This window comes from Sphaerodactylus townsendi, linkage group LG02 (genome assembly GCF_021028975.2).
Source record: "Sphaerodactylus townsendi isolate TG3544 linkage group LG02, MPM_Stown_v2.3, whole genome shotgun sequence".
NCBI lineage: Eukaryota > Metazoa > Chordata > Lepidosauria > Squamata > Sphaerodactylidae > Sphaerodactylus > Sphaerodactylus townsendi.
In genome coordinates, this window is record NC_059426.1 from 73,008 (window position 1) to 93,103 (window position 20,096).

At 44.8% G+C, this 20,096-nt stretch overlaps 1 protein-coding gene across 1 annotated transcript in view; it reads right to left on the reverse strand.

The window, feature by feature from the left end:
- The window catches only part of PGAP1 (post-GPI attachment to proteins inositol deacylase 1), a 70,420-nt gene that overhangs the window by 38,769 nt on the left and 11,555 nt on the right, over window positions 1-20,096 (reverse strand). The window contains exons 2-10 of the mRNA XM_048486768.1: window positions 13,577-13,730; window positions 11,389-11,564; window positions 10,745-10,916; window positions 4,085-4,245; window positions 3,063-3,115; window positions 2,861-2,927; window positions 2,539-2,644; window positions 475-530; window positions 296-379 (exon numbers count right to left, since the gene is read on the reverse strand). Coding sequence (XP_048342725.1) covers window positions 296-379; window positions 475-530; window positions 2,539-2,644; window positions 2,861-2,927; window positions 3,063-3,115; window positions 4,085-4,245; window positions 10,745-10,916; window positions 11,389-11,564; window positions 13,577-13,730 — 1,029 coding nt within the window. The remainder of the gene's footprint in view (window positions 1-295; window positions 380-474; window positions 531-2,538; window positions 2,645-2,860; window positions 2,928-3,062; window positions 3,116-4,084; window positions 4,246-10,744; window positions 10,917-11,388; window positions 11,565-13,576; window positions 13,731-20,096) is intronic.

Consider the following 20,096-nt stretch of genomic DNA (forward strand, 5'->3'; position numbering starts at 1 on the left):
CCCAGAAGTATCTATTCTGGAGGCAGTATTTGGGAGAAGACAAACCTACAGTCTGATGGCTTATTTCAGATCTGTCTTGCTTTTGCTCTCCTGTCCCAATGTTCACACACTGCAACAGGAAGTGATATTTTCTATTATATTCAGAAGCTCTTAAAAACTCTGGTAGCAGACAGCAGGGTCTAGCCTGGCATATCAAATGATAAAAATATTTTATTATCTCAGCAGAAAAGAGCAACAACGCCAAAAAGCAAAACAACCTGAGGTACTTTTGCCGGGAAATAATGTGTTTTCTCACCAACATACTGTTTTGACAGTGAACATGACTGTACGATTCTCTGTGGCTCAAGAGGGGGAAAGTAAAGTATTTTCCATCCGATTCCTGTTCAGGATGAGACAAAACAGGCTTCTCAGAAATGTCAGGGAAATCAGAGGACTCGCCGTTTTTTAAAAAAGCAACCATCAAAGGTGACTTACGTTGTATGCTGCATATGACCATTTTGAACTTTTTATCGGGATCCATTTTAAGGCTCCTGCAAGGAAGCAACGGAACTCCTCAAGCATCAAGAAACGAATCTGCATCATCCCTTCTCCGCTCCCTCCTCACATTTTTGCTTCGCACTTTTCAAAAATCAGTGAAATCTCACCCTCACCAAGCCTAGATGTCTTCATTCTCCTTGACCTTCCTGATGCTTCTGATACAGGGGGCCCAGACTCTGATACAGGGGGACCAGTCTTTCCCACACAGCTCCCTTCAAACTACAGGGGGCCCAGACTCTGACCACTGTTGGTTCTCCTCCTGTTAGCTGCTCATTCAGTATTTTCAGAGGTAGGAATTCTTCCTCCGAATTCCCCAACAGCTGTCCTTGGTTCTCCAATTACCTCTATAAAAACTGTTCCAGGCTGACCTCAACAAACCCCATGAGTGTGCAGGCTGCCACTCTAGTCAGCTAAAGGCAGCACAAGAAACTCTGCCAGCCTTTGCATTGACAGGACATGCTGGTGTCACTTGGCTGAGCTGTAAGATACAACCCATAGGTTTAGGTTTCAGTGCCACTTTACCTTGTAGTTTCATCCCTTCATTTTAGAGACGTAAATTTTTTAGGAAATTTTGAGGCCATCAAACACACAGCTCTCATTCCAGAAAAAAACACAACGCAATGTATTTTGAAGAATACACCAAATGCCCTTCTTTGTCAATCCTAAACTTATTCTACTGATTTATCAAGAAATACATCACTTCATAATTCAATTTGCACTACTTGACATAAGAGGCATAAGAGGCGTTTGTATTCTACAGAGCAAAATTAAGGACATAAACATAGAAGAAGAAAGAAAGCATGACTATAAACTATTGCACCCAGTTTCCAAGAGCAGCAGTAGAACAACCAAATTTGAGTCCACTAGCATGTTAAAGACAAACATTTCCAGAGCATGAACTTTTGCGAGTCAAAGATCCCTTTGTCAGAGAGATCAGATTCTCAAAAGCTCATATTGATAGAAAGATGGGGTGACCAGCGAATTGAACATCTCCCTGTCTTAAGAGAAGGTTATAAAAACAAAATATTTTACCCTTTGCTTATCCTAAAAACAAGTTGTTCTACATTGCAAGATTGCATAAGGAAACCAAAGGTTGACTAAGCGCTCTAACCCTGAGATTGTACTCTCTAGTCTTGAAACATTCCTGAGCCCCCTGGGGATAGGGCGGTATAGAAATCTAATAAATAAATAAATGAGCGAGCGAGCGAGCGAGTAAGTAAAATGTTTTGCATTTTGTAAAGTCCACACTTGGCAGCTGGCATCAAGAGGAAACTCAGAGAACTCTACATTACCCTAGGGGAGACCTGGAATTGGGCAGGAGCTTTGGGCATGGGCCAAGAGAATCACATGGGTCAGAAGAGGCTGACAGTCTAGGCACCCTGAAGATTTGGAAAGAGATTCCCTTGTGTCATTATAGTGCTGTCTTGCTACCTGCGTGGATCATAAAGCACAGCTTGACTTTCTACTGCTTTGTGTGATTATTAGCTGAATTTCACACCAGGCAAAAGTGACCCCTTGGCCCACAGGGCCAACAATACTCTGAAAATCCTGTTGGTCTTTCAGATGCTACTGGACTAGAATCTAGCTATTGAACCCAGGGCTACCTTAGAGCATGTATCCTTTCATCACATGAAAGTTAAAAAAATAGAAGTTGACAGTAGAATGACAACTCTTTATAGAAAAGTGTATCTGGATACTAAGTAAACCTTGAAACCAGTGAACTCTCTGGTATTATCACAAGATGTCTCATTACCACCTTAATCTCAGAGAAGAGGTTCTCAATGTCTCTTCTTCTCATACACTCTCAAAAATCCATTTCTTATGTTACCAGCAGACTTAGCTCCATCTTTGACTATTCTCTCTTTTTGTTTCCAATATTCAGCTTGCAGCCAAGTCCTTCCACCCCATTGCAACATTTTTGGTTTTGTATTAATCCCTATTCGCTCAGAGGGATCATGAACCTTGGTCTTAATGATATCAGTAAAACAGAGAAATACTAACCAGTTAGCTCAGCCACTGATTCAGGCTTTTCCTCAAAGAATTTTGCCGGATGCTTTAGAAAGTGATGGTTCAGGACTATCATTCTCTTTTGTGGATCTTGAGTTATCTAAGAAGTAGTACACATTTATTAAAGAAGAATTTCAGCAAAATTTGGGCAATTGGAAGAACACAGCCACTGAGAAGAATGACTACAGAAAGGTAATTTTTTCAAACCCTATTCCTTCACATCAATATTATTCACTGTTTTCAGCAGTTTGGGACAATTTAGATTATAGCTGTTTTTCCCAGCACACTTTACTGAGAATGAAAAGAAATTACAAACCTGTTTAGTGTTCTCATCAATCAGGTCAAAAAAGGCTCTGACGGTAGCCAAAATCAGTTCTTTACACCTTTTGGGAAATGAAATGAGAAAATGTTATTCAAAGAAATGCAACAAATCAGATAAAATGCAAAACACTGGAAAGAAAGTAGAAGAATGGCAAACCAATTGGGATGCCAACTCAAAATTGGACAGGGGGGCTTACCAAACTATGGAAAGGTGGTCCGTTGAAGCCCAGACTCGAGGAACTTCTGAGCTCTGTTTAAGAAAGAATTATGTTTTTTCTTTAAAAAAATAATAATAATTACTGCACAATTAATTATGCAAGCTTGAGGAAAATGTATGGCTAAAATGTTATGCTGAAGCGACAAAAAATTTAGTAGTTGCAATCTGAAGTTACTTCAGCTGCGTCTGAAGTCTTGGTAGCTTCAACAGAATTTTAAGGCTTTTGTCTGTTCTAACAGGTTTCTGAGCTGCGCTACCTCCTGAATTTGGAAATATTCCCTTTAAAACCAATTTGACACGTGGCTGGATGTGTTGCTGTTCAAGGAGCTTGTGGGGGAGCTTTTGCTTAGACTGAAACACTGTTGGTGTCTTTTGGGTCTCAGATATTATGATTTCTCAATTCCTGCTTGGTTATTGGGTATCAAATCAAAATCTAGGAAGGGCTTTGAGAAAAATCAGGGGGATGATTTTATTTTATTTCATTTATACCCCACTCTTTCCCAGTCAGGTCAGGCCAACATGCATAACAATTTTTCTGCGAATCAGTTAGATCCAAAAATAAATAAGAATAATTTCCCCTTCAAAAATAAATCTGTTTCCACCCAGATTTAATGGAAAACGCATTTTAGTTCAAGGATCATACAGGCAACAACTGCACACAACCAGCTACTAATTGCTGTCATCACAGTGGATGATTTTACATAATATATACCTCTGGGAAAAGAGGATCTTTGAGGAAAAAATATTTATAAAGAGGCATGAAGGTACACACATTATGCATCTAATTCACACTGATTCCAGGATCCTTTTAAATAACTGGTAACTGCTTCCAATGGAATTGAGATTTCACAATTGACATAACAAATGACATATCATTAACAATAATTTTATTATTAACAGCAAACATCAGCAAACCAAGTTGTACAAGGGTCTATGGGCCATACACAGTATGAAGTGGCTCACCCCCTAATCTGCATAAAATTTTAGAAAATAGTTATTTACCACAACAGACAAGGCACTGTTTTGTTGGCTTGATGGAGGCAGAAAGGCTAATCCTGAACGCACTTGATAATCCCGAAATCCTCCGGCCACAGAGAGAGTTGTTAGATTTGCTCTGTCTTGAGCCTTGAGATTCCAGTGATGATTCACAGCTGCATAAAAATCTTAAAATAATTTTGTTCCAGTGATTAGTTTAGCCCATTTCTTCAGAGCAAAGAGAGATGGAACAGGAATATCTGCCATTTTTATCTCTATTTTGTTGTGAACTAACAAAGCACAGAGGCAAAGTACATGAGCTGCAACTTGGGAGGTGCCCAATTCAAATCTCACTCTGCCACAACATTCCTAGATGGATTTAGGCAAGCTGTTTTCTCTCACTCTCCATTTGCATTTTGAGGATTTATTTATTCATACTTTACTTTTGTCCCCACAGCAAGAACCAAAAGCAGCTTTGTTCTTTTCAGTCTCCTCAACCACCACCATGTGAAGTAGGTTAGAGAGAAAGAGAACAATTAGCAGCTTCCAATTCAAACTTCAAACCTGAATCACTCGGGTCCTACTCTGGCACTCTAACCGCTGCATCAGGCTGGATAACAATACTGACCCACTCAACAGAGCTGCTTCTGTAAGATTGCAAGATAAGGATGTGTCCCGCAAACCATGAGTGGGGTTTAGCCATCTTACACCACAAAAGTAGCACTATTTCTGTAGAAAGATTCCAAATGTAGATTGAAAAAATGTAAACTGGTGGAATCATTCTAACATTGTTGGTGGCAATTCCTGACCATCCAAGGAATTTGGAACAAAATACTTATAGTGATTCATAAGAACTGTGTTACGTCTCGAACCTTGAAGCAATTATCAGATTCTGTATTGTTGATCAGTAACATTTATTTATAGGGATCGAAGCATCCAGCTTGACAATGCTATTCTGGGGAACCTGGCTTTTGCTATCCCCTTTATTCCGATGTTAGTCCCCACTCCCATTTTCCCAAGAAATGTGAGAGTTAGTTTGGAGCTGAGGCACCTGAGGGCAGCGACAGGTAAAGATAGAGAGCCACCTGGCACCCTGCCCTCACGAGATAATGGAAACCATCCTGGTTCTCATCAGATCAAAGTGTCAGGGGAAAGCCTAGTTATTTACTCAGTGTGTGAAGCCATAAAATAAAGATCAAGGAAAGAATGCCCCAGAATGGCAGTGGTAACATATAGCAGGCTGGTTACATATACCTTGTAGCAATTACATTGAGCTAGGAATGAATTTCAATCACCTAGATACAATCCCCCTGACAAATTGTAATGTAAAGTTAGAACTTGATCCCACACATCTATCATTGGATCTACCTTCTAGAAAGGATACTGATACTCCATCCACGAGATGGGCACCCAGCCATGGTGCCCGCTGCCCCCAAAGGAAGCTGTGGCGTGTGGGGAGTCTCGAAAAGTGAAAGAGCCTTCCTGCCACCAAAAAGCAAGAGGGTGGCTTAAGTCTGAAGAATGGCCTGCTGGCATAATGCTGGCAAAGGCCAGGAGGGCGCCAACTAATGTTAGTTCCGCCCTTGCCCATGCCCCCACCCCGTTACACTGATGGTGGTAGAAGGGTCCCTGGGATGCTGGCACAGTGTTCAGTGCCACATTCTAGGGCCGGGGGGGCGGCAGTGGCAGCCACATGCTGGCGGGATCGCCCCACCAACAGGGTAAGTGCCCTGGGGAGGGCAAATCTGATGGCATGCTGCTCCCAAGTACAGATTTAGCCCCTCCCCCCCACTTTGGATGGGGCTCTAAAACTTAAATTTATTTCCGCTTTATTGGCATGTTTGTGTATTCCACCAAATTGGAAGAACAATTAATTGCTATCGTTAACACTGTGGAAGCTTAACATTTGATATCTTATGGTTATAGAGAATATCTTTTTAATATTTAATCCTATAGATTTAGACTCTAAGGCTCATTCCGCACATGCAGAATAATGCACTTTCAAACTGCTTTCAGTGCTCTTTGAAGCTGTGCGGAATGGCAAAATCTACTTGCAAACAGTTGTGAAAGTGGTTTGAAAACGCATTATTTTGCGTGTGCAGAAGGGGCCTAAGTTACCTCACTTTCTAACAAGTGGATATCTTTCATTTCTTACCTTGGTGACCTTGGGGTGGACGTGGGAGCTGCCAGGCCGAACATGACGCAGGCCTGACACTTGGAAGAAATGGAATGTCATAAAGTGCAGGAAACCTCTAAATATAGGTTTCTTTTTCTTAATTGTACCTGAAATAGTGTATTTTGCATGCTTGGTCTAATAAGCATTTGGCTTGACATAATGTCCAAAGCATCTGCTTATATTTGCTGTGTGTTATTTTCACTTATGTAATCTTTAAATTCTATATTTTTTAAAAAAGAAGTGTGTAGTTTTTGTCATGGTATGAGATTTTTCAACCTTTTTGCTGAACCACTGGGCAACAGCCTAAGTCATTTTATTATACTTTGATATTCCTATGACATTTGGAAACATCCTCTTAGTGTCCCAGTTCTGTCAAAGCACAGCCAGAGCAGTGGAAGACTTCAGAAAGCCCATGTGGGTGGGTGAATCCAGGACTAGAGCTTCTTGAACATGGCCCAAAGAATCTGTTCCCTCAATGATTGAACAGCACATGAGCATCTTTAACGCTTATGGCTTGAAGTATGCCTAGACCAGTTACACCTGGGCCTACTTATCTGGCAGCCTTTGCTTTGCCATGGGGTTTTCCTGCAGTTTTTTGTTAACGTGGGGATTCTCCCCTGTGAAATGTCCCTAGTTGATCCGATCTACTATTTCCTCCGCCTGCCACTTCCTTGTTCTTCCCATGCAACCTCCATTTGGGGAGATTGCCTGCCGCCTGTGTGTGTGTGTGAGTGTGTGTGTGTGAGAGTGTGAGAGTGTGTGTGTGTGTGTGTGTGTGTGTGTGTGTGAGAGAGAGAGAGAGAGAGAGAAAGAGAGAGAGAGATGGAGAACCTGATGTTGTTTGGGCAGGGGAAGGGGGGGAGTGCCAAGAAACCCCAAATGAACTGAAGAAAGCTTAATGCACTTCACTTTTCCTGTGAAGGGAGAAAAAAATGCCACACTTTAATAGGTTTTAGAAACCACAAGGATTATTTGATCTGAGAATGTAATGTGTTCCAACGAAAGGAAAACATGTGCATAACCCAAAGGGAACGTACTCTCAGTGCAGAGATCACAAGTGTGTAAATGGCCCTAGACATCTAGAATCCTGAGACCTACTATTAATCTGGTTTCTGGCCAGATGTTTTAATACATTTATGTTATTTATTGTAAACACATTTTAATGCTGCCTTTCCACCTAATTATGATCCGCAAGGCAGCAAACATCAAAAATTAAAACATTTGAACAATTAAAAACATTTTAAATTATAAAATGATTCAATGAGAACACTAAACCAGGGAGAAAGGCCAATTAATGTTATTGAGGGTGTGCTAAACAAACCAAAAAAAGTTTTCACTTGCTGGCTGAAGAAACCAACTGAAGGACAAAAATCTTCTGGGAGGATGTTCCAGACTTTTGGTGCCACGACCAAGAAGGGCCTTTCTTGAGTTGCCACCAGTCTAGCTTCAGGTAGACAGGGAAATTATACCAGGGCTTCCAAAGATGACACATATACAGGGGCACTATATATATAGATTATATACATATAAGATGACTATATATGTGTGTGTATGTGTGTGTGAGTATGTGTATGTATATATACACACATACCGGTATATATGTATGTATGTGGGGAGCGTGTATGTGTATGTATATGTGTATATTTATTACCAAGCTTATTCTGAAGGTTTTGGGCAAAGCCCCCGCAACAACATAGCAAAACACTGCTTCCTAAAATAATAGCACATCTTCTTAAATCCTCGTGACTGTTTAATAAAATGTTTTTAATTAACTCCATCTAATAATATTGCACAGTGACTACTCTTCTTCACACAGATTAACACTTTGCTACCGTTAAGTCACACCTTAATATGGTTAAGACTCTTTGAGACTGCTGACCTAGAAAAAATGTTCAGAAGCAAATAACGCCTCACCTTTTAAGAAGGTGAAGTTCCATCTTATACTCCTAAAATGCAACATGGGATGAACTGCCTTAAACCCTTTCAAACACAATAGAAGAATCTAAATTTTATCCCATAGAGCCAAGGAATTAGGCAAGGGGGGGTTCTCGGGTTCAAACCGCCCCATTAATGTCCGAAGCTCCACCCACCCATTTGTGGGTTTTTAAAACATGTTTAGTGTTTTTCGGTTTTTGGCCTGCAGGGGGTGTATTGTTTAGGCTAGCTGGCAGCACCAAACTTTCAGGGATTGTTTGGGGGAATCTCCTGATGATATTACCCAGGTCTGGTGAGGTTTGGTTCAGGGGGTCCAAAGTTATGGATTCCCAAAGGGGGTGACGCCATCCTCCATTGTTTCCAATGGGAGCTAATAGAAGATGGGGGGCTACACTTTTGAGGGTCCATAACTTTGGACACCCTGAACCAAACTTCTCCAAACCTGGCAGGTATCATCAGGAGAGTTTCTTATTGATACCATCCAGGTTTTGTGAAGTTTGCTCCAGGGGGTCCAAAGCTATGGACTTCCAAAGGGGGTGCCCCATCCCCCATTGTTTCCAATGGGAGGTAAAAGGAAATGGGGCTACACCTTTGAGGGTCCATAACTTTAGACCTCCTGAACCAAATTTCCCCAAACCTGGTGCTGCTAGCTTAACAATTGCACCCCTGACAGCAGGCACCCCCCAAATTTCCCCAGATTCTTCTTTTAAATCCACCCCCTTCTGCATGGATTTAAAGGGAGAATATGAGGTCCTCAGTTTAGAAGAAGAAGAGTTGGGATTTATATCCTCCCTTTCTCTCCTGTAGGAGACTTAAAGGAGTTTATAATCTCCTTGACCTTTCCCCCTCACAACAAACACCCTGTGAGGTGGGTGGGGCTGAGAGAGCTCTGAAAAGCTGTGACTAGCTCAAGGTCACCCAGCTGGCCTGTGTGGGAGTGCACAGGCTAATCTGAATTCCCCAGATAAGCCTCCACAGCTCAAGTGGCAGAGCAGGGAATCAAACCCGGTTCCTCCAGATTAGAATGCACCTGCTCTTAATCACTAAGCCACATTGAAAGTGATGCTGTTTCACGGTGGGGGATAATTCACCCCAAAACAGCATCACTTTCAATGTTGTTTAACCGGGGACCCCAGATTCTCCCTTCAAGGTGGATTTAAAAGGAGAATTTGGGCTCTCTAGTTTAAACACCATTGAAAGTGATGCTGTTTGGGGGTGGATTCCAGCATCACAGCAGCTGCCGGGGCGGGGCGGGGCGCAAAACTCAGATTTTGCACCAGGCTCCATTTTCCCTCTATGGCTCTGCCCAGCCAGCTGCCGTCTGGGAGCCCAGCTGGTGGGGGGCAGGGGAGGGCAGGGCGGGGGAGTCTGCCATCCCCGGCCTTGGAGAGCTGCTGTAAAGGTTTCAATGGTGTTGATTCTCAGCACAGCCGCTTGGCCTTGACTGAATTCCAGGACTCGGGCGATGGGCGGCCCAGAAGCGGCGGCTATTTCTCTGGTAGAGGCCTTATCTCACAGAAAGAGATGAGAATGCCGTTCCCATGAGAATGGGACTGGGGAAACCCGGGAGGGGGATGGGACGGAAAAGCTTATAACCTGTGGTTCTGGCGGGAGACTTCATTCCTGTCACGGCGTGTACGTGAGCTTTCTAAGATGTCTGAATAAACGGTCTTTCAACCAAAAAAGCCTTTTATTTCTGCTCTATGGAATTCCTTACAGCTGCTTTTATAAGCGCTAGGCCGGGGATGGGGCTTGGGGAGGTGTGGCCATGCCCTAGGGGTGGGTGGGGGTTTGGCCCCCCCAACCCCCCCATAAAAATCTATACCTATGTTCCTGCATGGAGCAGTGAAACGACCCAGCCCTATCTACCTTAATGACTGGTTGGTTCTCAGCCCCGCCACAAAACATTAAGATCAATCACAAATACCCTCTGAACAAAATAATATTTGCTTCTGTTCAAAACGCAAAGGCCAATGGAGGGCTTTTGAGTGATATGCCTTCCCTATAGATTTATTTATTTATTTAATCTCAGAACTCATCACCGAGGTCAACTAGTCCAGCCCCCTGCCAATGCAGTAGGGGGATCCCTGACAAGTCAGTATCCAAACAATATTTAAAGACCTCCAATAACAATTTAGGAATTATTTTAATTACCTAGTACCTTTTTTTTGGAGCCAGCATGGTGTAGTGTTTCAGAATGGCAGACTATAATCTGGTGAACTGGATGTGTTTCTCTACTCCTCCACATGAAGCCTGCTGGATGACCTTGGGCCAGTCACAGTTCTCTCAGAACTCTCTCAGCCCCACCTACTTCACAAGGTGTCTGCTGTGAGGACAGGGAAAGGGAAGGCGATTTTAAGCCACTTTGAGACTTAAGATCACCCTTTCTTCTTTTTTGACATAAGTTTATGAGCCTTTAGGGTGGGAATAGAAAATCAAGCTAACACCATTTCCATAGCGATACATTTCCAGGCCCAAGAACTGCTGCAAAAATTTACCCTAACCCAAAAGTGTACACATATTTTAACATGCCGTTGTTCAAAACAAAGGAGCTGCTCTCCTAGGATCAAACTTACCAGTCAGATATTGGTCTAAAGGCATCACAGGTGCAATATGAGGTGTGGCTTGAGTAACAAGGATATTGATGAGTTCAGCCTTAAAGTTTTTCAGAGTCAGAAGCGCTCGGGCAACAAGACCACCCATGGAATGGCCCACAATAGCCACGCTGGACGGAGGAGAGCCTCGGCCCTTAAAGGAAAAGGATGTGACTTTATACAGAGAAGATGTACGAAATCACACAGTCTCGCCTATATTACCATGAGGTAATTCATTAATTCACAGGGTCACCATAGTCAGAAGCGACTTGATGATACTTAACACACCTGACACATATACACACATCCATACTATCTTAAGGAGCAGCAGTGGCATAGTGGTTAAGAGCAGGTGGACTCTAGTCTGGAGAACCGGGTTTGATTCCCCGTTCTGCCACTTGAGCTGTGGAGGATTATCTGGTGAACTAGATTAGCCTGTGAACTCCAACACATGCCAGCTGGGTGATCTTGGGCAAGTCTTTGGAGCTCTCTCAGCCCCACCCACCTTGTTGGTGTGGGGGTGGGGGAAGGGCAAGGAGATTGTAAGCCCCCTTGAGTCTCCTTACAGGAGAGAAAGGGGGGGGGGTATAAATCCAAACTCTTCTTCTTCTCTTCTCAATTCTTACCTTATACAAGTTAAGAATTACTTTGATACACTCATGCACAAATCTGGTCTGCATGTGTAGACTTCCCCCATAGAGAGCCACTAGCTCCTCATTGAAGTTAACACTGAAGACATCGAAATGGTATTTGAAGTCGAGGTCTTCGGCTTTTCTGAGCGCTATTGACCCAAGCGAGCGTACTGATAGGAAAAAATATACTTGTTAATTATTAGTAAGAGCTTCCTTAAAATCCCCAGAATTTGATGCAAGTTCTCACCCCAAGATTTGGGAAGAAAAATACTCAAGGACTTAAAATGGGCAGAGAACACAATGCTGCGTAATTTGGTGTTATCAAACACCAGGCGGCAATAAGTCATGCTTAATATGCACCACAGGTCTTGGCTTGAAGACAAGCTGTGCTGTTTTCACAAGGTTTCTTGCTAAGTGCTGGAAAAGGACTAGCATATGCTGCTAGAATGCTAAACACTTTGTTAAAAAGCCTTCATCCACCACAGAAATCAATACCTTCCTCAGATACTTTCCCTACCCATTTTCTCCCCATTCTCCCATTTTTATTTGTAGTGAGCTTGATAGAGCACATGTCTGCCCCTGCAAACACCCGTTCCCATGGAGACAGGGACAGGGAAGAATACAGGCTCTCCTTAAGGAGGTTATATCCAAAAGGCTTATGAGTTGCCAAAGGCAGATAAGGGAGAAACGGTCTCCCGCATCAGAAGGAAAGAACCTCTTGGAAAGGGGAGACCAACCCTGAAAAGGCTCGGCCACCACCACCAAAAAAAAATTCACAGGAAAGAAACACCTGCTCCCAGATCATTCTGCCAAAAGATGCAGGTGAAATGTCAGAAGAAAATGCTACTAGAACACGGCTATACAACCCAGAAACCACACAACACCCCAAATTTTCCATTCATGTATTTTAGTTCAAATGCAATCACTATATAAAAATTGAATTATCACTCCCTAAACCAGTGGTGGCGAACCTATGGCACAGGTGCCAGAGGTGGCACTCAGAGATCTCTCTGTGGGCACGCGCACACAGAGTTTGTCATGTGGGGAGGAAATTGTCCCCCCCCACACACACATACATCTAGGCAGGCCTGGACCGCTGGACTTGATGTGCATGCACCTCAGTGAGCAGGGAGGACTCAGCTGGTGGGCCTGATACCTGTGCTCCAGGTAACCTTGATAGTCAAAGGAGTTCTCAGGACAGAATATCCACTGCGTGTGTATTGCCCTTCCAGTGCCATTTAAAGAAGCAGTACACATGCAGTGGATATTCTGTCCTGAGAACTTCCTTTGAATGAATACATTTATCTAGCAAAACGAGTGATTTCCCTCCAAATCTGTAATATTCAAACGTGAGAGACAGTTCTAAGTCAATTCCATCTCAAAGCAGGACAGCAATGCTCTCATAAAGACTTTCATAGCACTGTTCCTAGCGACTGTCCTCCATTCAGAAAGTGTTTGGCAATCCATCCTACATTTAATAATATGAATATCCTTCATCCCAAGCCACCCCACTCCTGAAGGATGACCCAAATAAATTTCTTTCAAAAACAATCCTGCGTAAATACATTCCTTCTGGCTGCCATTTCTTGATTGAATATTTTTAAAAACGAAAGCTGTGTCTCAGGAGTACAGCTGATGTGTCAGATTCCCTGATCTGTGATATGATTTCATGCACAAAGAAAACCAGTAACATCAATAACAAATGAGAACTAAATGTGCAATAGAACCCATTCTGATATTACAACAAAGTATTCTCTTCATCTCCAAGGCAACAGTTATTCAAACCTTTTCTGCAAGGCTGATGGCGTAAAGTGCCGCCAAGTCGCAGCCAACTAATGGCTACCCTTCATGGGGTTTTCAAGGAAAGAGGGTTTGCCTTTACTTGCCTCTTCATAGCAACCCTAGACTTCCTCGGTGGCCTCCTATCCAAGTACTAATCAAGGTTGATTCAACTTAGCTTCTGATGAGATCAGGATGGCCTGAGTCGACCAAGTCAGGGCAAAACACTGCTGAAATTTCTGTCAAATGGCAACTAACTATTGGGACTACTCAAGACAAGAGACAAGCAGAGGTGGCTGGCTCTTGGCTCTCCATAGCAACCCAAGCACTAATCAGGGCTTTTCTGTAATAGTATGCCATCAGCGACCAAAAAAGGAAACCAGGATTACTTCCGGGACCTCACCTTGTTTGTAACTGCCAGCATTGCCAGGAAGGAAGAGAACTGGGATCCCTGTTAACACCAGATTTCTGTTTTCTTCAGCATAACTTCCTTCCCCATAGAGATACAGCTCATAAGCTGGGTAACGTCTGAGTATTCTCTTGGGCAGCTTTACTTTCTGAAACACAGAAGTGGCATCATAAATGGTTACCATTCAGACAGGCGGCAGCTCTCCGAGCTCTTTCATAGGGACTGGAAAAGGGACAAACAGTTACAGGAAGAGGGATCCAGACAACAACATGGAGGAGACTAATCCTCACTAAAGTCTGGAAAAGAGAAAAAAACCTGTTTAGTTAACAGTCACTGGAAGCCATCTATTGCAGAGAATGGTCCATTGGATACTTACTGTGAAGGATCCTTCTCCTGGTAGGCTAGGAGGACATCTTGCTTGGGTTTTTCCTCACCCTAACCCTCACCCTGACCCTCACCTCAGGGAGGCAAGAAATAAGAACATAAGAACATAAGAACAAGCCAGCTGGATCAGACCAGAGTCCATCTAGTCCAGCTCTCTGCTACTTGCAGTGGCCCACCAGGTGCCTTTGGGAGCTCACATGCAGGATGTGAAAGCAATGGCCTTCTGCGGCTGTTGCTCCTGAGCACCTTGACTGTTAAGGCATTTGCAATCTCAGATCAAAGAGGATCAAGATTGATAGCCATAAATCGACTTCTCCTCCATAAATCTGTCCAAGTCCCTTTTAAAGTTATCCAAGCTAGTGGCCATCACCACCTCCTGTGGCAGCATATTCCAAACACCAATCACACATTGTGTGAAGAAGTGTTTCCTTTTATTAGTCCTAATTCTTCCCCCCAGCATTTTCAATGAATGCCCCCTGGTTCTAGTATTGTGAGAAAGAGAGAAAAATTTCTCCCTGTCAACATTTTCTACCCCATGCATAATTTTATAGACTTCAATCATATCCCTCCTCAGACGTCTCCTCTCCAAACTAAAGAGTCCCAAACGCTGCAGCCTCTCCTCATAAGGAAGGCTCAAGTCCCCTCAATCATCCTTGTTTGCCCTTCTCTGCACTTTTTCTATCTCTTCGATATCCTTTTTGAGATGTGGCGACCAGAACTGAACACAGTACTCCAAGTGCGGTCGCACCACGGCTTTATATAAGGGCATGACAATCTTTGCAGTTTCATTCTCAATTCCTTTCCTAATGATCCCCAGCACAGAGTTTGCCTTTTTCCCAGCTGCCATGCATTGAGTTGACATTCCCATGGAACTATCAACTAAGACGCCCAAATCCCTTTCCTGGTCTGTGACTGATAGCACTGACCCCTGTAGCGTGTATGTGAAGTTTGGATCTTTTGCCCCTATGTGCATCACTTTACATTTTGCTATATTGAACTGCATTTGCCATTTCCTAGCCCACTCACCTAATTTATCAAAGGTCCGCTTGGAGCTCTTCACAATCCTTTGCGGTTCTCGACACCACCCTACATAATTTGAGTATCATCTACCAAACTTGGCCCTGCAGCTACCGCACCCTACTTCCAGGTCATTTATGAATAGGTTAAAGAGCACTGGTCCCAAAACGGATCCTTGGGGGACACCACTCCCTACATCTCTCCATTGTGAGAATTTCCCATTTACACCCACTCTTTGCTTCCTGTTTCTCAACTAGTTTTTAATCCATAGGAGGACTTCCCCTCTTATTCCTTCATTGCTGAGTTTTCTCAACAGTCTCTGGTGAGGAACTTTGTCAAAAGCCTTTTGGAAATCCAAGTAGACAATGTCCACTGGTTCCCCCTTATCCACATGCCTGTTTACACCCTCAAAGAACTCTAATAAGTTTGTAAGACAGGACTTGCCTCTACAAAAGCCATGCTGACTCTTCCTCAGCAGGTCTTGCTTTTCTACATGTTTAATAATTTTATCTTTAATGATAGATTCTACTAATTCTACTAATTCTACTACCTACTCGACAGCTGCTGGTCTGTGGGGTGGAGGAATGGGGGTTGGGGTTATTTTAACACTATACTGTATTCCGAACCTCTGTAAGGTGCCCAGATATGTTTGTATAAGGCAGGGTATAAATATTTCCAAATAAATAAATAAGTGTTTCAATTCCAATAAGAGCTTCATGCTGACCATTGAAAGCACATGGGTTTGATGGGAACTAAAGGAGTCTCCAGTTCTGTTGAGAAATATCTTCCACTGCTAGAGTCTCTCCTAATTCACAAGGTTTCACACTGCCTTGCAAAACACTGGTTGCACAACTAATCAACTCCCCAAAGGCCAATGAAAAGCCTTACTAGGCAAAAGCCTCGCCAGCCCCCACCTACTTTCTGAAAAGCTCCTGGTGGGTGCCAGGAGAGGTGGCAACATGGTGTCCACAAGCAGCATGATGGGGCCTCCTGCGCCAGAGGCAGGTCAAAGAGACACGAGGAGCTCCTGAGCCACTGAGCGTCTCTGAGACAGATACAGCTGCGGGGGGGGGGGGGGGAAGCAAACTGGAGTAGTGGGCCAACTTTTCATTCCTTAAGACATCATAAAACAGGAGAAAAGAGGAAAGAGAAAACACAATATGATACCTATAAAACACTTTCACAGACAGCACTTAAACAAGCCAAAGTCTTCAGCTGCGGAGATCCTAAACTTACCTAAACTGCTTCCTACCGCAGTCATACCGTGGTTGGCCCGTCTCGGCGGTGGCTGGTTCCCAGACCGGGATGAGTTAGACGAGCTGGGTGAGCTGGACGAACTTGGGGAGGCGGGTGGCAGAGACCTCTGGATTGGTGAGATGGGGGTTGGTGGCAGAGACAGCATCCGACCACAGCCGAAAATCAGGGTGGGGGCCAGCCGAATTAGATCGGGACGAGACAGTGGAGAATATAAAGCCCGCACCGTCCAGGAGGATGCTTGGATGGAGAGGGGGATTGGTGGCAGGGAACCCCCCCTGCAGCATTGCAGCTTCCCCGGACAGAGTTTGGAACATGGCGGTGAGAGGGGGCAGTGGCAGGGCCCCCGGAACAAATATCCGAGAGTCTCCCGCCCAAAGACCATCTGCTAGTCCCCCACTGTGGAGTGGAATATACTGGGGGGTGCCTTTGGGATATTGTGCTGGCGGTGACCCGCAGCGGGTGGCCAACGATGGACTAAACAACTGGGTTGGCGGCGAAAATATCAGAGGAGATGCTGTCCTTTTGTGTTGAACGTCTACATAGCCAGTTTCGTTGCCCCTTCTTAAGTGTGGTTACTATTAGGTGTATAGGCTATTAGGAATTGTTAGTGAATTAGTTAGGCTATTTAGTTAGGGACTGTAGTTTTCCCTATGTTAGTTGGAGTAGTGTAGGTACTAAGTAATTCAATAAGATTACTCTTGCAGCAGTTATAGGGTAGTTTAGTTTCTCAGGGTAGTTTTTAGTTATTGAAACTGTTTATATTGTATTGTTATTGGTTGTCTTGTTAAAGTAGCTTATTGGTTATATATTGTTACGAAGTTTTATATTGTATATTGATAACATTATTGAGATGTATCAATATACTTCTATTGGTTGTTGTGTATTAATGCTCTGATTGTTACCGCTGCTGCTCGGGTAACATTAAGCGATCTTAGTTCAGGCAATGTAGTGAGGCGCAGGAAGCCGGTGTTCTTTGAAAGCAGAATATTTTTATTTGAAAGTGATTGATACAGCTCAGGCAGGGGGATTGCGCCACCGTAGCCAAGCGCAGGACCTTTTATACACCAACATCAAAGGAGGGCAAGGGGCAGGCCCCTTACCTTGCAACAATAAGGAAACATCAACACATAAAAGAAAGGTACAGTTACAACTTTGTGAATGGAACCATGAGATCTCGCTGTCAAGCGTCTTCACAAGAGCGCAGGAGCAGGGAGCGGAGAGTGTCCATTCATCAAACTGGGTGAGGCTGTTAACGCACCCAGCCATCTGATTATCAGATGGGTGGCTTCCTTGGGTTATGCCTTGAAGAAGAAGAAGAAGAGTTTGGATTTATATCCCCCCTTTCTCTCCTGCAGGAGACTCAAAGGGGCTTACAATCTCCTTGCCCTTCCCCCCTCACAACAAACACCCTGTGAGGTGGGTGGGGCTGAGAGAGCTCCGAGAAGCTGTGACTAGCCCAAGGTCACCCAACTGGCGTGTGTGGGAGTGCACAGGCTAATCTGAATTCCCCAGATAAGCCTCCACAGCTCAGGCGGCAGAGCTGGAAATCAAACCCGATTCCTCCAGATTAGATACACGAGCTCTTAACCTCCTACGCCACTGAGGCTCCCGGGCTTCAGTCCCACAACAAAAGAAAGTTCAAATGGTCCAATGGTGATCGTGGCACGTTCTTCAACAGCTGGGCCATCTGGGGTGCCATCATCAGATTCAATTTGTAATTCCAAAAGAGTCTTTGTTTTTGCTAAAGAGATTTACCGGGTGGTGGTCCAACCTGAATTCCAGGACTAACTTCCTTGAGTCTTAATATTAGATGCTACAAGCTATTGCTTTTACTAAAAGATACAAATATCTAAAGTAACATTTCTAATTCAAACATTAGATGCAATCCTAAAGAACTTACAGTATGATAAAAAGCACCTTATATATGTGAACAAGAATATCCTAAACTAGTATTAATAAACCTTGGGGGGGAGGTGTGGCGATGTTCCTCCGGGAGTCTATCGCCTTCAGGGCAGTCCCTGCCCCTCAAATTTCCGGGTTTGAGTGTGCCGGACTGGAGTGGCTGTCAAGGGAGAGGTTGGCCGTTCTCACCGGTATGCAGGTCGCCCTAGCGCACCCAGTGACGGCCTGCCACGGCTTCTGGAGGCGGTGGCCGAGTGGACGTTGCGATTCCCCCGACTTATTGTCTTGGGGGATTTCAACGTCCATGTGGACACCGCTTCATGTTCAGCAGCAGTGGACCTGGTGTCATCCATGGCGACGCTGGGACTCTCCCTATTACATACTGGCGCCACTCATGAGGCCGGTCACACTTTGGGCACAGGTTTTTGAAGTGAGAGTGAATATGAGTAAGTATCCTCTGTTAGCAGAGTGCCATGGTCCGACCATTTTGCCCTGAAGAGTCGGAGTGAATTTGCAGCGCCAGCCCTGTCCTAAGAGGCTTATTTATGTCACCCTTGAGGAGACTTATAGAACCAGATAGGTTCCTGAATGCTCTGCGGGATCCCGCAACCTCCTAGCACCCTCGATGAAGCAGGTGACAGGCTAGGAATCCCAGGCTCTAGATGCCATCGAGGGAGATTGCTCCCCAAAGCTTCCCTCTCGCCCCCGCTTACAGCGGGCCCCTTGGTATACCGAGGAGCTGCGCCAAATGAAGCGGGAACTCAGATGGCTAGAGCGAGTGTGGAGGAAGCTCCGTGACGAAAGGACGCGAACAACTTATAGGACGTTTATGAAAGCCTATGAGTTGGCGACACGGAGGGCGAAGAATGCTCATTTCTTGTCCTCCCTCACATCTGCTAGCTCGCGCCCAGCACAACTTTTTCAGATTGTTTGATCCCTCACCTCTTTGGTGGAGGGGTCTACAAATTCTCAATTGGCGATTGGCTGTGAGGCATTCCAGAGCTTTTTTCAGATAAAGTCAAAGGCCTCTTCTCCGGCCGGACCTTCCGGCCACATTTGATACAGTAATGGAACTCGAGGCTCCTTCGCCGGCTTCGGGTCCTAGTTTGGACCGGGCTTTCCCTACTCTGTGAGTCCGATAAGTTAGACAGGGCTCCTAGCTGCTGTTAGACCTTACTACCTGTCCTTCTGGATCCGTGCCCCTCCTGGTTGATTAAAGCCTTCGCCGGGAGGAGTTACGACCCCACCTGTTGAATATAGCTAACTGCTCCCTTGGAGCAAGGAGTATTTCCGGTGGGTTGGAAGGAGGCAGGTCCGCCTTCCACTCTTGAAAAGTGCACCATCTGTAGATCCTGGAGATCTGGCCACTCACCTGCCTCGCTTCAAACTTGTCGCTCCTCGGGAAGGTAATTGAGAGAGTGGTGTTGGAGCAGCTTCAGGGCTTTCTTTGAGGACACATCGGCGCTTCGACATCCCTTCCAACTCCGGCTTTTTCCATGCTGGGCATGGACGGAGACTCGGCTCATCGCTATCACAGATATGTTCCGCGATGCAGCCAGACCGAGGCGGATCGGGCGCTGCTGGTGTTGCTCGATCTCACAGCAGTCGCTTGACGTCGGTCGACTCACTTCACCTTTGACCGCTTCTGGCTGCCTTCTGGAATATGAGGCACTGTCCTTCAATGGATTGCCTCAAGCTTTCTCCAGGGTCGGGCCAGCAGGTATGGTAGCGGGATGAGGCCTCTCCACAGAGCCCCCACTTCCTAACTGTGGGGTCTCCTCAGGGGCCTTGCTTTCCCCGGCCTTATTTAACATCTACATGCTACCCCTTGCTCAGCTGGTGCGGAGTTTTGGGCTGGTCTGTCACCAATATGCGGATGACACCCAGCCTATTCATTCTGTTGATGGAGGGGGAGTGGCCTCACCGCTTCCCGCAGCTCTACAGCAACTGTTTG